General features: G+C 45.0%; 1 protein-coding gene across 5 annotated transcripts in view; it reads right to left on the bottom strand.

Moving 5' to 3' along the window:
- Nucleotides 1-19,318, bottom strand: part of XYLB (xylulokinase) — a 138,901-nt gene that overhangs the window by 105,445 nt on the left and 14,138 nt on the right. For all 5 annotated transcript variants that reach the window (XR_010787317.1, XM_066584847.1, XM_066584846.1 and 2 more), the window contains 7 exons: nt 18,663-18,743; nt 16,201-16,287; nt 15,989-16,117; nt 11,025-11,090; nt 7,011-7,083; nt 6,554-6,672; nt 4,819-4,900 (listed from right to left, as the gene is read on the bottom strand). Coding sequence is in view for 4 of the 5 variants with exons in the window: in XM_066584847.1 (XP_066440944.1) it covers nt 4,819-4,900; nt 6,554-6,672; nt 7,011-7,083; nt 11,025-11,090; nt 15,989-16,117; nt 16,201-16,287; nt 18,663-18,743 (637 nt within the window). In the remaining variant the exon portion in view is untranslated. The remainder of the gene's footprint in view (nt 1-4,818; nt 4,901-6,553; nt 6,673-7,010; nt 7,084-11,024; nt 11,091-15,988; nt 16,118-16,200; nt 16,288-18,662; nt 18,744-19,318) is intronic.

The following is a 19,318-nucleotide window of genomic DNA, read 5'->3' as shown; positions in this document are numbered from 1 at the left end:
CATATTAATGCACTTTGTAATGTACATTGTGCATTAATTATGAGCCATACAGAAGTTATAAAAAGTTTTATACTTACCTGCTCCGTTGCTGGCGTCCTCGTCTCCATGGTGCCGACTAATTTTCGCCCTCCGATGGCCAAATTAGCCGCGCTTGCGCAGTCCGGGTCTTCTCCTGTCTTCTATGGAGCCGCTCGTGCAGAATGCAGGCTCCGTGTAGCTCCGCCCCGTCACGTGCCGATTCCAGCCAATCAGGAGGCTGGAATCGGCAATGGACCGCACAGAAGAGCTGCGGTCCACGGAGACAGAGGATCCCGGCGGCCATCTTCAGCGGTAAGTATTGAAGTCACCGGAGCGCGGGGATTAAGGTAAGCGCTCCGGTAAGCTTTCTTTACCTCCCTGCATCGGGGTTGTCTCGCGCCGACCGGGGGGGGGGGTTGAAAAAAAAAAAAACCCGTTTCGGCGCGGGACAACCCCTTTAATCTTTCCTAACTCAAATAAAAGCCAAGGTTTTAGCAGTTTTGGGTGCTTCACATGGGATGTATTATTTACAGAATTACCTCCCTGGATAATCCACACTGAGTCTGTAGTTAAAGGGGTTTTTATCAAGACCCCAGGCTGCAGTTACATGCTTCAGCCACTACACAGGGGTCAGGGCAGCAGCTTCCACTTGGCCCCTGTGTATTGCGGCGCTACCAGCAGGTGTAGTGGCCCAAAGTCTATATATCTGGCCCCTCCATAATAGTCATACATGTCATGTCTTCGGTGTAGATGCACTGTGCAAATTGTCTTGTCTCTAATTATGTGTACTGCACAGCTGCAGCATGTAAGAGGTTAATGTCTGAAAGTGGCTGGGATATGTCTGGAAATTGTATCAAACTGTCTTGTCACGTGATGATGGAAGATATATATATGTCTGCAGTCTGTCTGAGTCTGGAAATTCCATTGCTTCAACAGTAGAGTGTGAAGGGAGAGTGCTGGCCACATGGGGGTACCGTCAACCCTCATGTGGTGAAGAATGGAGGCCGAGGAAAGATATCCTGATTTACAATCTCAGGACCCCTATTATGAGTGAGTGAAAGTAAGGAGCCGGTCGTGCAGTGCTCAAGCTACTAACCACGAGTGAGTGTATGCGGAGTGTTCTTTCCACCTTCGGTGTGTCTGTCCAGGAGCGGAGCCTTACAGATAACTCAGCCTGTAGGCCTGGTTTCATTCTGAGACCTGGAGTGTGTATACTGTCCAGGAGTGGCGTCATACAGATAACTAGGACTGTAGACCCGGTGTCATCCTGTGTTTTCCTCCCTGACATTGTTGAAATTGTTCTTCCTGCACTGGTGTGTGAACATTGCCTTAAAGAAGTAAAGTTCCAGTCACTGCCCGTTCCCAGTGATTGAGGTATTTATTATAACCGTGTGTGGACTCCAACAGTGCAAAAGAACGGTGGCGTCACGACAACTTCTTCACTCCACTACACCACTATACAGGTAACTGCTGTCCCAGCGTTTCCTGTAAGCGGCCTAGTGGCGCCTTGGCTCAGGCTGTACCCATCCCTCTGGGGAGGAGTTTGGTAGAGCCACCATGACAAGTGCCATCTCTACCCTGCCAGCTCCACAGTGTCGTGCTTCCTGCTTTGTTTGTTACGGGATGTTACACAGGCACCTTATCAGGTAATCAGCTGGGATCCCGAATGGCGGATTCCAGCCAATCAACTACGGATGACCTATCCTGAGAATAGTTCATCAGCATTTTGTGTGGAAATCCCCTTATTTTTCAGCAGCATAAAACCCACCTAACGGTGCAGATTGTGTAGAGGATTTCGGTGCGAATATGCTGTGGATTTCAACTTTTGCATTGCAATAGAGGGAAATCTGCACTCAAATCCAGAGCAAACAATGGATAGGTTGTGGATATCAAACCTACAGTGTATGTCAATTCCACTGCGGATTCCATGCGCACTTTTTCCGCACCATATGGACAATATTTATTAACCCCTTAAGCACATTGCCTATTTTGGGCGCAACGAATTTAGGCGGAGTTTCATCTCCATTTTTCAAAAGCCATAATTTTTTTACTTTTCTGTCGATGCGGCCGTATAAGAGCTTGTTTTTTGCGTGGCGAACTGCAGTTTTTGTTGGTGCCATTTTTGGGTATATAGACTATATTGTAAAACTTTTATTATTTTTTTTATGCTCGCAGGGAGAGAAAACGCATCAATTCTGCCACAGATTTTTAGTTTCTTTTTTTTTTTTTTAAGCGTTAATCATGCAGCATAAATGACACAATAAATGTTTTTTGCGGGACAGTACGGTTACCACGATACCAAGAATCCTTTTTTTTTTTTTTTAGGTTTTTCCACTCTTTCACAATAAAAACCCTTTTTTGGAAAAAATTTTTTTTTTAAATCACTGCATTCAAAGTTCTATAACTTTTTTATTTTTCTGTGGCCGGAGCTATATGGGGGCTTATTTTTTGCGAGACGAGCTTTAGTTTTTATTGGTACCATTTTGGCAATTAGCATTTTGCCTCAGTTGTTTAGCGTTATTTTAAATGCTTTTTGCCGTGCAGGATAAAAAGCGCGTTCAATTTATTGTACGCGTTGTTACGGACGTGTCAATACCAAATATGTGGGATTTGTTTTATTTTTTTATGCTAATATGAGAAAAAGCATAAAAACGGATTTTTAAAACGTTTTTTTACATTTTTATTTTTTGTACTTTATTTTGCTCTTCTTTTTACACCATCAGTGTCCCTCTGAGGGACTTACACTGAAGGATTGAAGATCGCTACAATAGGGCATGGCAGGACTTCTCTCCTGCCATGCCTTATCGCTTATTACAGCGATCTTAGGCAATGGCAATACAGTACGCCGGTATCTGGCGTCCCGTTGCCATAGCAACCAGCCGGGCTCTCGCGATAACATTACGAGAGCCGGCTGAAGTCACAGAGGGAGCACAGTCCCTCTGTGAACCCTTTCCCTGCAGCGATCTACTTAGATCGCGTCAGGAAAGCGGTTAACAGCTAGGGGGAGGATCTCCGATGCTCCCCGCTGTTGCAGCGGGAGGCCTCCTACTAGTGACAGCAGTCTCCCTCTGCGGGATAGCGCAAGATCTGCTATGATCTCGCGCTATCCCTATGACGTAAGGGTACGTTATTTTGCGGGAAGTATCCCGCTCCCATGACGTACCCTTACGTTATGGGGAGGGAAGGGGTTAAAGGGGTTGTACCGCCGTAGACCCTCATCATCCATTCATAAGATAGGTGATAAAAGTCTAATCGGTAGGGACACTGCTGAGACCACTACTGATCCCAAGAATCGGGATCTCATGTCCAGCACGTTTTGTCACTAAGAACGGTCTGCAGCCACTTGCAGTGAAGCGAAGATTAAGTGGCGGTCACACACGCACAGCATTGCTCCATTTGTTTCAATAGCCGAGTACAAGAGCTCACTAACTCCGGCTGTCCCATTGATGATGAAAGGAGCGGCACCATGCATGCGCGACCACTGCTCCACTCCAACATCTTCTTAACATGGAAGTGGAGGAGCAGGGAATACACAGTGAGGAAGAGAGGGGGACACGGAGGTCTGTTCTTGGGATCAGTGGGGGTCTCAGCAGTAAGACCCCCCCCCCATTGATCAGACTTTTATCACCTAATCTATGAATAGGTAATAAGTATATTTTAGTACAGCCCCTTTAAATCTCGTCCACATGGCTTTTACTGTAAATGCTGTGGATTCTCCACGTGGAAATTCCGCAGCCTTTACACCCCGTGTGAACATAGCCTTGCTGTGTTTTTGTGTTGTGCCTCTTTGGGCAGATATTGGGATGTAGGGAATGGGATTGTGTTCACATTGGTTGGTAAAGGATTGCACAGTTTATAGGGTAAGTGGCGTTCTTTTACGGTGGGTTCCTCCACTAATGCAATTGCTGTTTTCCACAGAAACAAGTGAATCCAGCATTAACCATGTGGATTCTTTGAACAGTCTCCTGTATTTTTAATACTGCAATGCCTCCATAACACGACCACTAACTGTGTATATAGCCTTAGGCTGCCTGTCCACAGGGGGGTTTTCATTGCGATTCTCTGGACCGGCAAATTGCAGCATGCTGCGATTTGCCACGATTCTCTGCGGTCAGCCTATCTGTCAGATAGGCTGACAGCGGAGATCTGTCTGCCGGCTCCTGCTCCCGGGCGACGGTATTCCGCGGCAGAGATCCAACGCATGATACCGCAATGCCCGTGGACAGGAGCCTTAAAGTATACTTGAGTTTTCAAAAATTTTCAAAAGCAGCCGAGGTCTTTATTGGCTACTGCTTTGCTGCTGTTTGCACCCAGTTTGAGTTCTATCAGTTCCAGTTTCCATGTACATTTTCCTGCTGTCCTTCTGTTTGCAATCCTCTTACAGGTGGAGGTCATATCCTAAACAGCTATTCTGCCAGTACTGTACTAGCGGGGACTTCCTGTCCCAGACTTCCCATGCTGCCTTGCATAGCCCTGCTCCAATCAGCTACAAGGCAGCATCTAAATGCCAGTCCCTCTGTTGCATGTAGTAACTAGCAACTTCCCCATGTCCTTGTTAGTAGAGAAGCCAAATGCCTAATGACAGGCAGTGGATTGTAAAAGTGCTGGAAGGGAGACCCCTAGTGGCAGGCATTTTAAATTTGATTTTTTTGTTGTAAAACAAAAGTTTTTTTTGATGCAAGTACATTACAAGATTGATGAGAGACACATAGGCTGCTGGCTGAGCAGGAGTTGGATGAAAAGTTTATGACCATTTAAAGTACATAATAAATATGCATACATTTGCGTTCATCCTCTCACCTGGATTATCACCGGTGAATGCAACAACACTGCAGCGAGGGCTAAATCCGTAGCGGTGGACATAATAAGGAGATACATTTCCCTAGAGCAAGAAAGAGATGAATTAAACTATGTAATGACTGTAGTAATATGACCACCATGTTATGTCCACTTCGCAACATCATTTTCTTATTGCTGCAATGCACAAAAATAAGAAGTTTGCAAACAATCTAGATAAATGTTCTATTATTTTGTGTCTGCAGCTCCTATGCAGACCTATGTGTCTCCATGGTTACTGAATACAAAATCCTGTGTAGTCTAATCCTATAGTCACACTCCTCCTCATCTGTCCCCTACTTCTTGCTAACCTACTGAATGTACATTACCAATAAGTAGGGGATGAAAGAGTTTGACTGAAGGATCATACAATCCATGGCTTCTTTGGAGCCTGTTACCATGGAGACTCATAGCTCTGCACAGGAGCTGTAGACACAAAAGTTGCTGTATTGGTGCAATAAAAAAAAAACTGGTTGCAAAAAAAACCCGGTCAACGGTGCTAGACTAGCCGGGGCCAGGATTTCACTGTCACCTGCATAGGATTTTTTTCATTGCTATCTAAGAGAAACAGAAAGACAAGACTCCAGTGGGCAAAAGCGCAAAAATCACAGAGTAGAGGAAAAATATTGCCTAGTCAGATGAATCCAGATTTCTGTTGCACCGTGCTGAGGGGATGCTCAGAATTTGGCACAAGCAGCATGAATCAATGAACCCTTCCTGTCAGCTAGTCACTGTGAGCCAATACCTCAAACTTGCGTTTTTCTAGGGTTTTGACACTACGGCCAGCAGTATGCAAATGGTCATCGTCATGCAACTACACAATGGCTTCACAGATGTCCTCGGCATTTGCTTACAGTAGCAGTCTTTAGCCTGTCACTATGAGCACTGTTTATTGTTGAACCACTCTCCTGATAATTATTATGACATGCCATCCGAAACAGGTAGTGGAACCAGAGTGGCTTCCTATGTCAGCCTGGCCCTCATGATCATGTCTTATGCTGTGACAGGACAGAGGTTTTCAACTACACCTAAGGTGCCTGTTCCCACACACCGTCCGATGGGTGATGTCCGCTGCCTGTGCCCACACACCGTCGGATGGGTGATGTCCGCTGCCTGTTCCCACACACCGTCCGATGGGTGATGTCCGCTGCCTGTGCCCACACACCGTCGGATGGGTGATGTCCGCTGCCTGTTCCCACACACCGTCGGATGGGTGATGTCCGCTGCCTGTTCCCACACACCGTCGGATGGGTGATGTCCGCTGCCTGTTCCCACACACCGTCGGATGGGTGATGTCCGCTGCCTGTTCCCACACACCGTCGGATGGGTGATGTCCGCTGCCTGTGCCCACACACCGTCAGATGGGTGATGTCCTTGTTCCCGATCATCAGCGGTGACGTTTCTGTGCAGGCCTCTTCAAGGCTCGCACAGAAATAGGACATGCCACGATTTGTTTACCACCTGAGTTTTCACGCAGTCAAATCGCAGCTGTCTGCATAGGATTGCATAAACCAATGCAATCCTATGGCAGCGTGCACGAGCGGAAATTCTGCAGGAAATCTTCGCTCGTGTCCATTAACCCCTAGTCTGGTCTGAATTATGCACTAATCCTTAATCCATTTATGGATAGTGTATTGTGGATAAATATTGACTCATATTAACGCCTCTTGTCTTCCTGGTATAGAACAGGTAGACTCACCAGGACTGAGGATGAAGGAACAGCAGAGCCCAGCTTCTCTTTGAGGTCAGGTGCACAAGCGTTAAGACACGTCTCATTCCACGTCTTCTTATGAATGTCCAGTAAATTCATCCCAGAGCCTAAAAAAGTCATCATTAGTATTACTGGAATGACGTTCCCCGATACTCTTACCATAAACGCTATACACAGGTCATAGAATATACTACCAGGTTTTATTCCCAATACTAGTCTACAGTCTAAATTGCTAAATCTAGGAATCCTAGAGTACACGGTCCCATGTACATGACTACTTCATGGATCTGTTGTGTCTGGAGTCGTTATAGGGCTTCCAATGTAGAGCATGCGGCCTTCTCACTCTATCTATACCTTCATATATCTAGTAGCACCATAGGATGCTGTATATAGCCCAAAAACTGTATATGGGTGTGTATTACCTGTGACAAAGAGGACCACCTACCGTCGCTGTAATCGATCGCTGCATAATCTCCAATAAAGAGTGAAGCTGCAAAACTGCTGACCAAGGAGATTCTCTGGAACAGAAGCGTCACGTTATAAGGAAGAAAACATGAAAAACTGCTTCTAGATGAACATCAACAGCTCTGATACTACATGTAAAGTAAGAGGTGTAATAAACTGATTAATAACAGCCACGGTGCCGGCCACTGGTTTGGCGCCGTGCCGTGGTTTGACAGGGGTTCAAGCAAGATAATAGGGTATCAGGTTAAAGGAATCTGTTAGAAGGTTGGGTAATTCAAGACAGCATCTCTTTAAGCAAGCTGTGGAGAGAGAGGACACATTGGAAGTCTGAAGGGAGGAGAGATCTATGGGAAGCTTACTTAAAGGGGTGGTCTACAGGAGGGAGGCAGCAATGTGTAGGGAGCCAGGAAAGGGTAGTCCTATCCGCTTCCCCGTTGTTTGAGCCAACGAGTAGCTAGAGTGTTAGGGACTGTTCAAATCTCGCTATGGCCTCCGTCAAGGGGTCCCATTGGAGTTTCCATTTAAAATTCCGAAAAAGTCACCCCTGAATTGGGCCTGAGCAGAGCCTATCTGAGCCATTAATAAAACTTTCTGAAATAGAGAGCAATAGATTTTGGTTTGCATCAGTTTTCATTTGTTTACAGCATTTTGTGCCAAAAAGAATTGCGCTGTTCTCCACCAGTTTAAACTAGTAAGCAAGCTGGGGATTTTATGCCTGTTTATTTTTTTATGCTTTTCACTCAATAAAAGGATTATTTTTTTAACCTATGGTCAAGCGGCAATTCTTCTCTCTCTTCACGGTTATACTCCAACTGTGGACTGACAGGGTGATGAGCGATAACTCGCTCACTGGTCGCTTCGTTTCAGCTCACGGTTGTTAGTTGATCACATTCACCCGCGGTAAAGCCACAGTCGTTTATACCGTAGTTGAACAAGTTGCAAACAAATTGGCATGGAGATCCCTTTTATGAACAAAATCTCATGTTCATACACGTTGTGTTGAGGTGGTTTACATTCTTGCTGTGGTTTAACTCCTTAGTGACCAAGCTTTTTTCCATATCCCCTTTTTTGTTTTTTTCGCCCCCCCCCCCCTTTTAAAAAAATTCTAACTCCTTTATTTATCCATCGAAGTTGCTGTCTGAGGGCTTGTTTTTTCTGGGCCGAGTTGCATTTTTCAATGGTGCTATTTAATGTACTCTAATGTACTGAAAAACGTAAAAAACAATTCTAAGTGGAGAGTAACGGAAAATAAATGAAATTACGCCATTTTTCGGTGCGTCTTGTTTCTACGGCACACAAACTGCAACAAAAATAATATAACTTTATTTTATGGGTCAGTACGAGTACTACGATACCAAACTTATGTAAATTTTTTGCTGCACTACTTGTATTTTTTTTTCAAAAATATTAAATGTTTTTCTGCCACCATCTTCTGTGCACAATAACTAATTTATTTTCCTGTCAACATGGTTGAATGAGGGCTCTTTTTTGTGGGACGTCCTGTAGTTTGCCTTAGTACCATTTTGGAATACAGAAGACTTTTTGATTTTTTTTTATTGCATTTTTTCTTGGAGAAAGGGTGACCAAAAAAAACTGGCATTTCTGGCGTCCTATATTTTTTCTTTCTGACGACGTTCATCGTGCAGGGTAAAATAATGCATTACTTTAATAGCTCTGACCATTATGGACACAGCAATATCAAATATGTATTTTTTATTTTTTTTTTTTAGATTCTTTTATTACAAATATGGCAAAAGTTTTTGGTTTTTTTTACCTTTTAATCCTTAGTAAAACTTTATTGTTCTTATTTTTACTTTTATTTTTCAAATACCCACAGGGGATAACAACTTGTGAAGCCTTGATTGCTCCTGCAGTATGATGTAATGCCATTACACTACATCATACTGCTATCAGGCAGGCAGTCTATCAGGCCACCCCACGAGGACGACTTGATAGGCATTATGTCATGACAGCCCTGAGGCCTTTCAGAAGACCCCCGGCTGCCATGACACTCGCATGTCTACCTGCGATCTCAACACGGTAGGGTGGGGGTGGGGGGCATACGGGACAACCGAACATTGTTCGGGGAATTTAAATGCCACTGTCAGAATTGACAACAGCATCTAAAAGGTTAACAGCTCCAAAGAGCCGTGCAGCTCATCACAGCTGTTGCCACAGGGTGTCAGCTGTAAGAAACTGACGGCACCCGGGATGCGTGAAGGGAGATCACCTGTGATCTCCCTCCATACATGTTCTGCATCCGCAGGACGTAAAAACACGATAGGCCGGTCACTAAGGGGTTACGTGTTCACAGCAGATCTTACGGATGGCCACTCTTCTGTCATCAGCTGCGGTTTCAAATAATACCCAGGCTGCACGAGTCCTGTGAGCAGACCTAGCTGTGGTCTGATGTTGCTGCTGGGACAAGTAGTGGCTGATGGTACAGCCTTTATGTTTGTCTGCAACACACTACTTCCTGTCTCATCATGGTGCTTCCCTACAACATCTGCCTCTCAACCATGCCCCCCCAGAAAATCACTGCTAGCTGCGTAAGCCCTGCAATAATTCCTAATGGCCGGAATAGTGGCCTGAGGCCATTGACACGCTCTGTGCGTGTTTGTTGTTTCCCTGTTTTGTTTACTTTTTGTTTTAAATTCACTGAAAAGGCTCTGCCAACTAAGGCCGCCTGCAGACGGGCGGAAATTCTGCGGTGGGATTTCCCGCGGAATTTCCGCCCCTGGAAGCTGCCATAGGATTGCGTTAAACTCAATCCTAGGCAGATGGCCGCAATTTGGCCACGCGAAATCTCGCGCGGCAAACAAATCGCGGCATGCTCTATTTCTGTGCGGGGCTCGCAGAGAAATGCCACTCACCAGCTGCTGGCCCCGCTCTGTGCATGCGCCGGCAGCCGGCACATAAAAGAGCCGGGGCCGCGGGAGCAGGTGAGTCCGCGGTGCTCTCTGCAGAATTCTCGCAGCCGGATCCGACCCGGCCATGTGTAGGCGGCCTAAATAAGCTGCAATACCTGGGAGGCATAATATGTGAGAACAGACAGCCACAGAGTATAGCTTGTATCTTTGTGAGCTGTCCCCTACTTGAATCCCCCAAACCCCACTGCTAGCTGCGTAGTGGCCGGACTTTCCAATGATACTGCTGCCCATATGCAGAATGGAGGACACATTTGGTGTCATCAGCAAGGTGCCCTCGCTGCATGCTGACCTCTGCAGTACTGTAGTCATTAGTCTTATTCACACGGGCTACAAAATCGTGCTACTTTGTAGCTCTACAAAAACGCATGTATGTGTAGCCCATTGTTTCCAGTGGGTTCATTCACATGAGAGATGTATGTGTAGCCTGAAAGAACCTATTGGAAACTATGGGCTACACATACATACGTTTTTGTAGCGCTACAAAGTAGCGCGATTTTGTAGCCTGTGTGAATTGGAAATTCGATTTTCCCCAAAAATCAGTTTGAACTAACCCGATTCAATTTAACGAAAATCGGGACAATTTTATCGCCCAGCCGATCAAGACAAGCAACACTAATTATGTGTCCTCCTGGGAGGGTGAAGTACACGAATTTAGATTTACTCAAAGAGCTGATTTATGAACATGGGTGCAAATACAAACTGCAGCTGCTAACTCTGAATAGACTTCAGAGAGCGAGCCTAACACAAGTTATTGATCCCTACGGGCGACCGTAAACTTCAGCTTTCGGTTATAAATCATCTCCGCTGTAGAAGTCTATTCCTTATTATACTAATAGGATATCCTGGAGTGGAGCTAATTTATCCTATCGGGGACTTACAGAGTTGGTGCTATTCTGCGGCTCGCTTCATTGCATGGAACAGTGTAGAGCTCTGCAGAAATGTGTGTAGCACTGATTTGTTGGAATGTGTTTGGCTACTATAACAGTAGCTTAAGCTTCACTATTGAAATGGTATTCAAGACTTGCAAATAATACCGTATTTGTGCAAACATGCCGCCAGCTCACCTCACACTGGGAATATTCTTCTGGCTTCTGCTTATAAATCTTTGCAATCTGATTTCCTGAAAAACGCTGAGAAAATAAATTTGTCAGTATAGAAATGGTCCAGGAACGCTTTATGGAAGATATATACTTACAGACTGCGCAAAAGCTTCAGGCGGGTGTGAAAAAAGGCTGCAAAGTAAGAATGCTTTCAATAATAGATTGTTTTCGTCAATTGTGACTGAACAAAAGACAAATGTAAATCAAAAATATTTGGTGTGACGTCCTTCACCTTGAAAACAGCATCAGTTCTTCTAGGGACACTTGCACAAATTTTGTAGGATTTTGTAGGATTATAGGAAGGTGTACGATTAACCAGGTTAATTTTCATGTATAAGTTGAAACACAGTCATTAACAGAAACAGCTGTGTAGGAGGATTAAAACTGAGGAACAGCTAAACTCTGCTACAGAGGCGAGGTTGTGGAAGACAGTTTCATTTCACAGGTCATACACTATGGCAGAAGAGTAACTTGAAGCTCCTGGGCCCCAATGCAAAACCTATAACAGGGCCCCCAATTATAACGCTTTATTATAGTACTGGGCTTCCTATATGGAGAAGAGAGACCTTATAGACCCCCTAAGGCTCCTGGGCCCTGGTGCAACAGCATCCCCTATAGTTACGCCAGTGTATTATGGCAAGACTGAACACAGCAACAAGACACAATGTAGATATACTGCATCAGCAAGGTTTGTCCCGGGCAAAAATTACGAAGCAGACTGGGGTTTCAAGATGTGCTCTTCAAGCTCTTTTAAAGAAGCACAAGAAACAGGCAATGTTGAGGAACGTAGATGCAGCAGTCGGCCAAGGAAACTTAGTGTGGCAAATGAAAGGCACATCATGCTTACCTCTTTTTAAAATTGGAAGAAGTGTAGCAGTGTCATCAGCTCAGAACAGGCAGAAACCAGTGGGACTCAGGTACACCCATCTACTGTTCGGAAAGGTCTGTCCAGAAGTGGTCTTTATGGAAGAATTGTGGCCAAAAAAGCCATACCTTTCATGTAGACTCACCTATGCACAAAAACATGGGAACTAGGGTGCAGAAAAATGGCAGCAGGTACTCTGGACTGATGAGTCACAATGTGAAATATCTGGCTTTAAGAGATTGTTTGCCTAAAGGCTGGAGAGCGGCGCAGTAAAGAGTGTCTGTAGGTAGCAGTGAAGCATGATCAAGGCTCCTTGCAAGCTTGGAGCAGCATTTCAGCAAATGGAGTTGGGGATTTGGTTCGGATTAATAGTGTCCTCAATGCCGAGAAATACAGACAGATACGTATCCATCATGTAATACCACAGCAACCCCAAACGTCCAGCCAATGTCATAAAGAACTATCTTCAGTGTAAGGAAGAAGGAGGAGTCCTGGAAGTGCTGATTTGGCCCCACAGAGCCCTGATCTCATCATCATCATCCAGTCTGTCTCAGATAACATGAAGAGACAGAAGGAGTGAAGCAAGCCAACATCCACAGAAGATCTGGACTTAGTCCTCGAAGATGTCTGGAACAACTTCCCTGCCGAGTTCCCTAAAAAATAGTGTGCAAGTGTGCCTAGAAGAACTGATGTTGCTGTGAAGGTAAAGGGCAGTCACATCAAATATTGATAGGATTTACATTTTTCCTTTATTCGGTTACTCTGCATTTTGTTAATTGACAATAATTAACTATTAACACTTCTATATTGAGAGCATTCTTACTTTGTGGCATATTCTCCATGCCTGCATACAATTTTTGCACAGTACTGTACATTTGCAAGAAAAAAAATTACGTGAACCCTTTAGAATTCCCTGGATTTCTGCATTGATAAGTAATATATTGTATCCATGTCACAATTATAGACCAATACAATGTAACTAATAACATAGACAGTTGTATGGTTCATGGCTTTTACTGAACACATTGAATAATTATCTACAGCTCAAAGAGGAAAAGTTAGTGAACTTCTATGTTAATGACTTCTCCTAGAGCTAATTGGTAAAAAATATTTCCATTAGGGTGCATTTAGCAACCGTATATAGGCTGGGTTTTCATGCCCAGCCTATATACGGCGTCTCTCTCTGCAGGGGGAGGAGGCTGGAAGAGTCGGGAGCAGTGCTCTGAGCTCCCGCCCCCTCTCTGCCTCCTCTCCACCCTCTCTCTGCCCCTCTGCACTATTTGCAATGAGAGGAGGTGGATTGGGGCGGAGCTAAATCACTGGAATTAGCTCCACCTCATCCCGCCTCTCCTCATTGGAAATAGTGCAGGGGGGGTGGAGAGGAGGCAGAGAGGGTGCGGGAGCTCCGAGCAGTGCTCCCGGCTCTTCCAGCCTCCTCCCCCTGCAGAGAGAGACGCCGTATATCGGCTGGTCGTGAAAACCCAGCAGATATACGGTTGTCTGAATGCACCCTTAAGGAAATAAGATTGGCAGTTCGCAGGTTCTTCGCCCACAGAATAAAGGCACATAAAGCCTGGTTACTGACATATTTTTGTTTGACCAAGTATGGAATCTGCTGTAAAAAAAAAAAAAACCCAGTTCTACACCTGGGTTATAGCTTCAGTATTGAATTGGACAGATGTCAATGGCTTAGATGATAGGTGAATAGCTGCTGGGTGATACTAATAAGTCTGGGAGCAGATAAGTGACAATGGCTGCTGAACCTGCTAGTTAGAAGACTTAGGTGAAGAAGGGTGGCACTACTTTCCATGTAGTGGTGCACCCCCACAGCTTCCCAGAATTGTGGAGCGAATTGATTCTATGTAGAAAAAAAAGTTATTGTTAGTGCAGATAAAAAAGTTATAGAGGACAAGAGCCACCTAACATAGGTGATTGTAATTGCATCTGAGTGTTTGTACTATGTTTAAAGGGGTTTTACAAGTTATTTCTCTCATACAGCTTTGGGCCCCAACTGCCCAAAATTATATCACTTAAAAAAAAAAAAAAAAAAAATTATACATTATATATATTACACATACATACATATACATATATACATACATACACACACACACACACACACACACACACACACACACATATGCATACACACTCATCGTGGTGCCAGACTGCCATTTCATCCCTGCCTCACATTGGCTGCAGCAGTCACGTGAATAAACAACCCACGTGACTGCTGCAGAACAAGCAAACAGAGAAGCGGAGCAGCAGCAGCGTACAGCAGGAGGGGAGTATTTGTGGGGGTTTTTAACACATATTTCATCCCCCCACTGCCACTAATTATAATTAATTGGAAACCCCTTTGATGTTGAACTGTTATGATTGGCCTGTAATGGTCATGTGGAGAAGAGGTGTCTGGGGTGACTATGTGCGCTGGGAGGAGTTCAGAGTTTAGCAGAGATAGCAGACAGAGGTGTGGAGAGATTCTGTGGGGGCTGAGAGGTACCATATTGAGCCTCACTCCTTGACCAAATGTGCTGGTAACGAGAACAGTGGTATGGTACCCACTATGCCGAATAAGTGGGGATTGAAAGAACGGAAAGGTTTCAAGAACGCTGGTAAGACAGAGTTACCTTCAACCACTAATCTATGTAGCCACAAATCTGTGACATCTCTTCTACCTACCTGTGCTACTTGTTCCTTTTACTAAAAAGTTTCAAAGCATCAAGCTGCTGTGTGGTGTCAAGACATTACTTCAACCGAGGTCCACCAACTGGTAAAATGCAACCCTGTAAAGGGTACACTGCACCCAATATCCAGTGCAAACTAAGATGTCCCTGAACCGAACACAGAGCCTGCAGGCCCCCCCAACAGTATACCTGCCAGGGGTCCCTACTCCACCTCCAGGGCAGCTTCCTTCAGCAGCCAACACTGCATGTCTTTGAGGCTGAAACATGATAGGTGGCTGGGAGATGGGCATACATAATAGAACTATAAGGGATTTATAAGGGCACAGACTGGCACTGATAAGGGGTATAGGGTATCTGGTCTAGCATATTAATTTGTGTTTCTGTAGAAACTGGAAATGGCTGCAGAATCGAGGCCAAAGAAGTGTCGGCAGTAAATTTTGCAGTAGTCAGGAGAAGTAAGTGTAGCAGTTTGGGCCGGATCAAGAAAAAAAATGAAAGACCAATCAAATAGGTCATCACCCATGAGCACTGGATATAATGGTACTGTAATTACGTATACAGTCTGCAGAGTGCCTTAATATAGCTGGTGTCTACTACTACATGTGTCAGGCAGACAGATGTGAATTTGTATGGCCATACACTGGTTTGGAAGTGGGCTATCTGAGCTGACAGCACCAGTGGGACCCCAATTTTCATACTTGACCCCTCCAAGTGGGATTATGGCTTTGCTGTGGGTCAGCACAGATAGTCTCAGTAGTGTAACTGCTGACACTACACTGGGCCATGGCACAATATCTGAAGGTATGAACAGGAGCTTAGTGGAAAAACAGGCTGGAGTCAGGGCTGGAGACATAGGTGCAGTAATACATTCCAAGCTGAAAGTCAGGGCAGGAGCAATATTGAAGCCCCGAGTACAGAGCCGAGGTCAGGGAGAGCAGAAGTCAGAACAGTCTAAGTCAGGCAAGGATCAAAAACAGAACTAACATGAACAAGTGCTTTGCCACAAATGGCCAGTGAGACCAAATGCTTAGGCACCCACCCTAGGGTGTGGATGTCTAATATAGCAGATGTCGGCTGGTCACTGGTGAAGGACAGAATTATGGAGTGCATGCTGGCTCTATAAAATAGGGGGCAGAAGAGCGTGCGAGCCCCTCAGACAGAGGCTTGGGAGCAAGCAGAAATGGAAGAGGACATGCAGCATGCAATAGGCGGTGATGTCCAACCGCAGGTCCTGGAGCAGACAAGTGGCAGCCGTGACAATATCATCACTATGTGTTGGCATAATCACCATCTTTATCTTTAGCTTGCCACAAAAATGATGCTAAATTCACCCACATCACAATGATGTGATAGTTAACTCATTATTTAGTACTAACCTCATATGCTCGAGATCCAGTAATATTAGCCAGTACTTGTGCCCCTCCAACAGATTTTTCAAGATGGCGGCACTCGGCACTTGTACTGGAGTCCATCCAGATAGGGCTGTCACCGATGGCGAAACAAGTCTAGAGAATGAAATAGTTGTTTGTTTTTTTTAATTAATGCATCAAACCAAGTAAATAATAAGTATAACGCAGTACGGACCTACCTGCAGTGCGATGTGCAGCGGTTGTCCAGCGGACAAGTGATTTAACACTTCTCTGGAACCGGTTTTCCAATACACACTGCCATGTTGCTGCAACAAGATATGCAAATATGAAAAAGCACTGAACGCCATGTTCCCAGAACTGAACAAATAAGGAGTTGTGAAAGGTGGTTTTGTGTACATCATATATACAGGTATTGCCTACCACATTATAATAACTAGGGGCTCCTTCACACGAGCGTCTTCCAAAATATACTCGCTCCCTTGCAACTTTTTTGCACACAGAATGAGTGTCTTTTGCATGCGTGCCTGTGTGTATTTGCACAGGCATCGCTAGTTAACAAGGCCGGGGAATAACCCAGCTCTGATTTAAATGACTATTAAGCCAGATGAGGTGCCGGTGTTCATAGGTATGCCTCTTTGGTGTGTGAATGTGCACAACATAGAATAGGACCTATTTTTTTTTGTTGCACCCGTAAGAACAGCGTGTGCTCCAAAAAAAGAGAATGAACGCATTGAAATCAAAAGGTTCTATTTTCCACTTGTGTGAAGCCGCCATAATGTATCATCTACCACAATTATAGGCTTCAGTGGTGAGTCTTCCATGGCTTCTGAAGCCTGTGATTGGCTGAGTGGTTCCATACACAACAAAGGCCAACTTTTTCTAAGTGGCGGGCATCGAGGCTCCAGCGCTGGATACAAAGTCAGGCTTTCTTCACATCACCATTGTGGCGGAAGTCTCACGTGAGCTCTGTGACAGGCGCATGCGCAATACATCTGTCCCTTTGCAGGAAGATTCATCACATTGTACTACGCATGTGCCAGTCCAAGAGTTCCATCGCCATGATGGGGACGTGAAGAACGTCTGTATGTCACTGCAGCAGAGGGGCGAGATTTTGGGAGGTCACATCACAGGCCAACAAAGATGGTCCAGCTTGCCCACTCAACTACTGCCTAGTAATTTGCACATGAGACGGGAAAAATAAAACCCCTCATTGTACATGTATGCTTTACCTAGGATGTACAAGGAAATAAGTAGGAAAAGTGCATTGCGGCGCTGTTTTAAGGGCTTATTCACACGTCCGTATATCGGCCGGGTTTTCACGTCCGGCCGATATACGGTGTCCCTTTCTGCAGGGGAAGGAGGCGAGACGGGCGCAGTGCACTGAGCTCCTGCCCCCTCTCTGCCCTTCGCCACTATTTGCAATGGGAGAGGACGAGGCGGAGCTAAGTTCTGCCCCGTCCCCTCCCATTGTAAATAGTGACGAAGGGCGCAGAGGGATCGGGAGCTCAGAGCACTGCGCTCGGCCCAGGCCGCCTCCTCCCCCTGCAGAAAGGGACACCGTATATCGTCCGGGCGTGAAAACCCGCCCGATATACGGATGTGTAAATAAGCCCTAACGATGTAGATGGTTTAGGAGGAGCAAAACCAATGACAGGTCCCCTTCAAGGAACAGAAGAATTTTTGTCTGAAGGAGCACATAACATTTTTGGATTTTTCATCTCTCAAACTAATCCATTTTTTATTTCTGCGCCAATATAGCAAAATGAAAGGAATCACAGAAGACAGAAAAAAATCCTAATTACCTCGAAAATCTCTTTACAGAATACGATTAAATAAATAACCTTTGACTTAGATTAAAACCAGAACAATTTGGCAATTAGTGCCAGATAAAGAGAAACCTTGAACAGAGGGGAGCCCGGGTATGGACTCATCCCTCCGATATCTACTTACAACATGGATTCTTACCACCAAAAATGATGCTACTCTTAGGAGATCCCCCCCCCCCCTTCCCCCCAGCGAAAAACAGTCACCAGAAATGGTGTCGCCTCAGGGGTACCGTCCCGAGCAAAAATCAATTAAGGTGAAAAGAAAGACGAAAATCTATTCTAACCATAGAGACATCAGATATTGTGTCTCCTAAGGCCACTTTACTAGATTCCTCTAGATTCTTGGTGGGTAATCCAGCTACTAGTCAAACTGAGTAAATCATATAGCATGACCCACCGCGCAAAGTACTACCAAATATCTATGGACCCTCTTATGCTCCGTGGAGACCCAAAGTGACTACCAGCCCAATGGATGCTATCTAGGTATCACAGATGGGTTCCAACATAAGTGCCAAAGACTCTACCTATGGTGGGTAATCTGATTACTAGCCCGACTTAGTACTGACTTAGCATAGCCCATGTATAGAATACCTTGTGTCTGTGGACTTACTCTGAATCATCAATGTAAAACCAAACTGAGTGCCAGCCAAAGATGGATACTGACTGTGCGTAACACTCGCAAGTGGGTTCCAGTGTGTTAGAAAAGATTCAGAATGCAACCATGTATCCACGGACTTGATCTAAATCCTATGTGGAAAACCAAAGTAATTGCCAGCCAAAATAGATGCTGACTAAGCGTATCAGCCACAAATGGATTCCAACGCATAAAATAGGACTGCAGTCCTGGTACTTACCTGACCTGTTCCCGACAAGGACTTGACTTTAGAAAAGTTGAACCCAGAAGACTTCATTCTCTCCAGGATACAATCCAGAGCCTGTGCAGAGTGACAGAAAAATAAGTGCTAAGAGGAAATGATTAAAGTGACTCTGTGTGCTTGGACAAACAACGATGGCCGCACCGCTTCTCTGACTACCTGATAAACACTCTGCATAGTATGCATTGATAGTCTAAGAGACTACATGCTGCCCTTAGTGGTCAGCACTGCTCGTGTACCTAGCACTGCTCATGGGGGCAGCACTGCTCGTGGGGGCAGGTGTAGTGTCTTACACTAACAATGCATACTAATGTACAGTGTGCATCAGGTTGTCAGAGAAGCTGGTGTGGCCATGTTTGTTTGTCCAGGACCGGACAGTCATTTTGATTTATCCTGTCAAAGTTGTTGTGTAAGGTTAGAAAAGCCCGGCTGCTTCTTCCAGACACAGCACTGAACTTACTACGTTTACAGTGAAGCTCCCTCTACAGTTAAGGGCTCATTCACACAAGCATATTTGCGTATATGCAGTGAATAGAACCAACTGATTTCATTGGGTTCATTTACATGAGCATATTTTTACACGTGATGTGTAATCATGTGAAAAAATATGCAACCTAACCTATCTTGGTGCAAGA

The sequence above is a fragment of the Eleutherodactylus coqui genome, chromosome 12 (assembly GCF_035609145.1).
Source record: "Eleutherodactylus coqui strain aEleCoq1 chromosome 12, aEleCoq1.hap1, whole genome shotgun sequence".
Taxonomy (NCBI): Eukaryota; Metazoa; Chordata; class Amphibia; order Anura; family Eleutherodactylidae; genus Eleutherodactylus; species Eleutherodactylus coqui.
Note: the sequence above shows the minus strand (reverse complement) of the source record. Positions and strands in the feature narration are given on the sequence as shown.